The sequence below is a fragment of the Pygoscelis adeliae genome, unplaced genomic scaffold (genome assembly GCF_000699105.1).
Source record: "Pygoscelis adeliae isolate BGI_AS28 unplaced genomic scaffold, ASM69910v1 Scaffold286, whole genome shotgun sequence".
Classification (NCBI taxonomy): Eukaryota; Metazoa; Chordata; class Aves; order Sphenisciformes; family Spheniscidae; genus Pygoscelis; species Pygoscelis adeliae.
This window is the reverse complement of record NW_008825076.1, coordinates 8,491,722-8,497,829: the sequence shown is the minus strand read 5'-3', so window position 1 is coordinate 8,497,829 and position 6,108 is coordinate 8,491,722. Positions and strand designations below refer to the sequence as shown.

At 49.8% G+C, this 6,108-nt stretch overlaps 1 protein-coding gene across 1 annotated transcript in view; it reads right to left on the bottom strand.

Annotated features, from left to right (window-relative positions):
• Positions 1 to 5,639, bottom strand: part of SLC17A9 (solute carrier family 17 (vesicular nucleotide transporter), member 9) — a 16,188-nt gene extending 10,549 nt beyond the window's left edge. The window contains exon 1 of the mRNA XM_009326889.1: positions 5,587 to 5,639. Coding sequence (XP_009325164.1) covers positions 5,587 to 5,639 — 53 coding nt within the window. The remainder of the gene's footprint in view (positions 1 to 5,586) is intronic.
• Between the last annotated feature and the right edge of the window lie 469 nt (positions 5,640 to 6,108).

Below are 6,108 nucleotides of genomic sequence, written 5' to 3'. Positions count from 1 at the left end.
TTGGGGGGTGTGTGGGTATGTGTTAACCTTCCTAGATGAGAGGGAGATGGAGGAATGCTTTAGTGCGAGACAAGACCTGATGGGGCTGAATAGCCCAGAGAGAGGAGCAAGATAATCCAGCCTGGCCTGATAAGAAGTTTAAGATAATATTAGTAATAATACGTTAACAGAATGTATTTATTGGTACATGAGTACTCAGCCCCAAGAAAAGTGCTCCTGCAGAAGATACAGGCTGGAAATAAGTGGGAAGGCAATTTTCTCCTGCTCCAAGTCAGCGATGTACTTCTGGAGCAGAGACCCACATTTTGCTGCAAACCTCAGGCCCCAGGTGTAGGTGAACAACTCTGCCTCCCCGCAGCCCCGCTAACGTCAGCCTGGGTCCCCCTTTGCCCGTGAATTACGGAGTTAAAAGCTTAGTAAGAACGCCCACTATTTGTAGTATTTGTATTTGGTTATTTTTGTGCCCAGAGGCCAGAGCACAAAGCACTGAGCAAACAGACTCACTGCTCCAGAGACGACTAGAATTCACTGTACCGAGGCATTAACCTCTGTGCTTTCTACCCTACTAAACGTATCCACCTTTTGCGTGGGAAACAACCCGGCTCACTTTTTATATTGAAATGAGCATTTACTTCTCCGTACTGGAATTATGATAAATGTAGGTTAATCCCACACCGCACAAGACCATTTATAAATGTGTCAAATGGCCCGTCACGGAAGGAGGCAAAGGAACAATGAAAAGTAAAACACGCTGGGCAGCTGTGCCTGCTGGAGGTGAATTTATTGCTGTTTCCCAACGAGGCAGATAAGCAGCTCCGTGCCAGCCTCTGGCAGGAGAAACTGGAAGTGTTTCAGTTGGTGCTTTGAAGGTTGGAACCGTCTTTGCTGTGCACACATACAAACGCACAAAATAACACAGGAACTAGAAAACCTCACGTATCTATGCTGGAAGAATAAGTAACCAAGGGTCGACCTGCCTCAGCCATTTGAACTGGCTGATAAACGCTCTCAGACTCTCTCCTGGTCTTACTCCAAGAGGAAGATAAGCAATCATATCTTAATTTGCTGCAAAACCAAAGGTGATTTGTTTTTTTTAATCACCTGCCCCAGCCATCTCCGGGAACAGCGGTTCCACTGACTTCAGCTTGCAAAGTACAGCGAAACCAAAGGCTCCCGAACACCGAGCGTCCGGGTCAGACCAACCCCAGCGGGATGATACAGGCAGGCGTTTTTGGGTATAAATCCTCCATCAGAGGCAGAGGGCAGGTGGGGGGTAACCGGCAATGGAAAATGATACGGAGAGCCCTCAGAGGGGTGCCTCAAGACGATCCGGGATCAGATGCATGCAGCTATAAGCGACCGACCCGCGCCTGCCTAACCGGTGCTTCTGCACCCACAGAAATGGGCCGTTGCCAGTCTGGGGCCATAATCTCTCCCGTTATCTACGGCAGCACGGCGCAGATTAATCTGAGCTATTGAACCTGCAACAATTGAGGTGACCAAGTAAAACGCAGCAGCCTGCGATGTGCGTAGGTATTTCCTATTATTTAGCCAGCGAGGCAGTTTTCTAAATTGTGCTTTTCCCCCCGAAGCAAAGGGAGACCTTTATGAGCTTTCTCACTGTCTGGAGCAGGGCTGAGGTCCGCCTCTTCTCCCAGCAGTTATTCTGATAAGCGCAGCAGCATTTTAATGGGATATTAGATCAACTGTTCTTCCTTGGCCCTAAACCCTATACAGCTGTGCAAGCTGTAAGATGGAGAGAAAAAGACCTGTGCAGCTCCACTAGTCTTTACTCTGCTTCTCTTTATAATGTTGCCGAGGTCTGTTCCCTCCAGTGGGCGTTTGCAACTAGGAAAAGCAAAACCCACGCGCAGCAATGCCGGTGTCCAAGGAAGGTGCAGGCAGGGGGAGCACGGTTTGGTGCTAATGGATTGAACTCGAAAAAGCAATGAGCAGGCTGCAGAGCAGCTCTGGCTTCAGGGCAGAGGGGCAGGAGGGGATGCTGTGAGCTCCCAGCCTTTTTTCTCGCTCTGATGAGGCGGGCAGAGGCACCCAAGCTCCCGGCCCCTGCACTGGGGGCACGCAAGAGGATTTGGGGGTAGCAGGGGGGGAGGCAGCCAAGCCGGCAGTGCTGGGCTATCCAGGCAACAGGTCTGACCTGCCTGAGAGCAGGGCACAAAGCAAGACACCATTCAAAGCCCAGCTCAGATACAGCAGTGGGAAGGGATTGCCAAGCAGAGACGTTCTGCCGACAAGCCTCCTCCCCAGCTGATGTTTTGACAAAACTTCAGTGCATTATTTTCTCTTGACTTTTATTCTTTTTCAAAAGCACTAAATCAGTCTCTGGGTATATGACACAGTCTCAATGCTCTCTTTGATTACTACTCCATTCTATACATTTATGATCTTCTCCTACATGTTTAAATGCATCGGTAGGGACTTACGCTCAAAACAAGTGGGGAGTATAAAGACAGCTTCAGACTACCACTCGCTCCGTAGGTAGCATATCCAGCTAGGAAATTCACTCAAATAATATGAGTGTCAAATGTAATCACTAGCTGCCCACACCCACCTGAAAGCATGGCAAGAATTATTTCTCTGCAAGGACAATGATGTGCTTGCATCAGAGGAAAGAGCTTTGTAAATGCATTTTCTCCTAATTATAGTTATCACAGAGGCTGCCGATGAGTCAATGTTCTGCTCAGTGCAAAACAACAACAGCAAAGGTTACAGGAGAAACCTCCACTAGCACAAAGGGGAAAAATTAAAACTCTCCTTCAAAAACTACGGAATAATAACAAATCAAACAACAGTTTTTGTAGGTAACACCAGCCATCCGAGAAGCAGAGCTTTACCAGTGTGAACAAATTAAATGTAATGGCTCCCCTGATGATAATCTGTGCTGGAGATGATAACCAAACTGAGTCAGAGTAAAGCACATCTAAACCTAAGGAAGTCACAGCCGTTGGTGTCATCGGTGTCACCGTGCCTGTCTCACCGGCCACGTGGACAGACCAAGCACCTCCCCACAACCCTGTGCCGGTCTTGGGGACCCCCAGCTACACGGGGCAGAAACCTCTGCGAGAGGGGACAGCCACCTCCAAAACATCGGCAGGTGAATCACCAGAGCGTGTCTGGAGCCACCTAATTGACTTAATTGGGTGCCACGTGACAGCGGTGGCTTCTCACTGCCCAGCCTGTGCTCTCCTGACCTGTCATGCCTTTCTGCTTACGAGAAACAGGCACCGCAGGTGCATCCCCTTCTGCATGTCACCAAGACCCTCTTTACTGAGAGAAGCAGCCATGCAGCTAGAAAACACTTCCTATTTCATAAACCTCCAACCACCACCAGACGGACTATAATTAGCTCAAGCCCTAATGACTCTTCCTGGCTGGCTTTTTGTAAAGCAGCAGCCCTACATTTGAGCAGCCCTGCCTGATGTCCCTTGGTTCTCCTCCTCCAAATGCAGCCCTGGGTGCTGGGCGGTCACAGCTTTGCTTCGAAGCATCTAGTGATTCCCCTGGGACCCAGGTGCCACCAACCAAATGGGTCCCTTGCTTAAGGCACAGTGGTTAAGACTGATTTTTAAGGATGCCCGAGAGCCCCAAAGGGGCAAAACCAAGCCGAGCCGTCCTGCGGTGGAAGGAGAGCCAGCAGCATAGGGTATCTTTATTTGCAGTGTGTTTTCCTGCTGGAGGAATTTCTCCTGTAGATGCCACAGAGCAAATATTTATTCAACTTTATTTCTCTTGACTTGCCTTCCTCCCTCCCCCCAGTCTGCAGGTCTGTCTGTTTGCAGACACTGCAGGTCACTGTTAAAATGGACTTGCTGGAGTTTAGGCTATCAATTAGATTATAGTTTAGTACACCCTTCAAGGCACGAGTCTGGACCGTCAGCTATTTTCAGGTAGTAAGAGAGCTGTGTTAGACAGCAAGACTACGAACAGTCTGTCCCAGCAACAGCTCTTGGCCAGAAGCTGTCTCCGAGGTTTGTGGGTGTTTTCCATAACTGGAATTGGAAGTGGGAGAAGAACCAGGAGCTGCAGCTCCCAATCCGCATCGGAGCTGCGCCGTGGCCAAGGTGGGCGCAGGTATCATTGGTGGGCCATACAACCCACCCCCAGGGCATCTCTACCTCAGTCCTCTTCTGTAAAAAGAGACTAAAAATAGCTCTGTGGGAGATGCACGGAGGGTACATCAGCTGGAGCCACCTCCAGTGCTCCAGCCTGCTTGCTCATCCCAGCCGCCAGCAGCGGACACTCACCCGTCCCTGCAAGAACCCCAGGACGAGCAGGATTGGGACGAGCCCCTGTGGTGGTACCGAGCTCCCAGCCATGCTGGAGGGCCACCAGCTCCAAACCAAGGGCACCCAGCAGCCCCAGCACAGGGTCACCTCGCAGAGGAACATCCCCAGTGTGGGCAGCCGGTGCCTGCGGTCCCCCCCACGCCTGCTCCCCTGCCACACCACAGCCTGGGGACGTTCTCCTCCCCGTGACCCATTCCCAGCCCCATGGGAGCATCCCCCTTCGAAAACCTCTTTTCCAGCTTACCTGCCTATGGCTTTAACTTACAGCAATCTCCAGCACAACCACGGCCTGACTGACGTGGTGTAAACACAGCAGTCGTGCAGACACTCCTTTGCGAGCAGATAATACCCAGGTAGTTATTTTTAACCCGGTTTGACAGTCCTCTCACTTCTCTCTCTTTGTTTTTTTCTCAACAACAATTTCTCCTTCCCTTGAAAATCTAACATGCTTGTCAAGAGAGAGATACATTTTTTTCTCCCCTCCTTGAGTTGATTTTGTCGTGCTGCAGACCGGCTCCAAGCTAATGATTTGTCGCTGTCAAAAGTAGCTTTGGGGTTTAGAGGAGGGGTTTTTTTTCCAATCCACCAGCTAACAGCCAACGAGAGCAGCACAGAGGACACAGGGCTTTTTTTCCTGGGAAAGCTGCTGGTTTCCTGTCCGCCTCCTGTGCACAAACTCCCTCCGCAGAGCTGCAGATGGCAACAAAGTGGTGTTCAGCAAGCACGGCTCTGGGTTTATTACCTCTCTTCGTTTCTTGCTTTCGGCAAAAGCAAAGATGAAATTAGATTTCAGCAGCTCGTATGAGCTGGAAAGAGTTGTTTAGTCCAGGTGGAGGCGGTGGGAAAACGTAATAATGAAGCGCACGCGTGCTTTGCACGCTGATCTAAGGGCATACATGGATCAGCCAGGAATGAAACAAATGTCTCGCTTGCATTTTCCACGTGAAAAAAGTTCTCAGCAAGGGCATGCTTAAAACCAGGGTGAGGAACTTGTACAATTAAAAAAACCCCATCCACCAAAAAAAAATATGCAACTAAAGCTGCAACATTGTGCTGACAAAAGATCAGGGCCCAGAACTCAGAAAAACAACGTGACCGTTGGCTCGGGGCAAAGAGCGTGGTCAGGCGACTGGAGACCAGCTTGTAGCCGGTGGTACAACTCCTTTTATCTCTGGAGCTTAAAGAAACTGCTATAATAATCCCTTGTCTTCAGGTGTAGCCAGAGGCTGGGAGATGCAGAGTGGTTTCAGGAGTCAATTGCTTCCCAGGACACACTGACTTTTCCATGTTGTATTTCTCTCCTGGAGGCACCATCCGAAATGTGATCCCCATGTCTACCACTGGATCTGCCCGTGGCTTTGCGTGCAACCTTCAGCAACAGATTTCTCTTCTCACCGCTTCGGTGTTCCCCCAGTGAAACCAGAGATGCTAAAACACGTCTACTGCCTGAGGACTCCTGCTTCGGCATGTTAAGAGCTCCGTAAAAAAGTGCTATCTAAATGTCCAAACGTGCTACATAAACGCGAGGGCTTTTTCAAGCCCCAAACAGAAAACCCCAAGTGTTGCTCTTGGAAGATGAAGAGGAGATGTGTGGTAACAGAGCCACTGAAAACCTGCAGAAAAGTTTGGGAAAGGCAGCCAGAGAGGCAGGATAAAATGTAGGGCAAGAACAGTGGAAGAGGAAGGAAAAGACAGCTGAAAAAAGGGAGGGCAAAAGAAGCAGCAGCATGAACAAAGAAGGAAAAATAAACCTGCCAAGATAACTGTTTATCTCTCCTTGGACTGACGGCGCAGACAGACC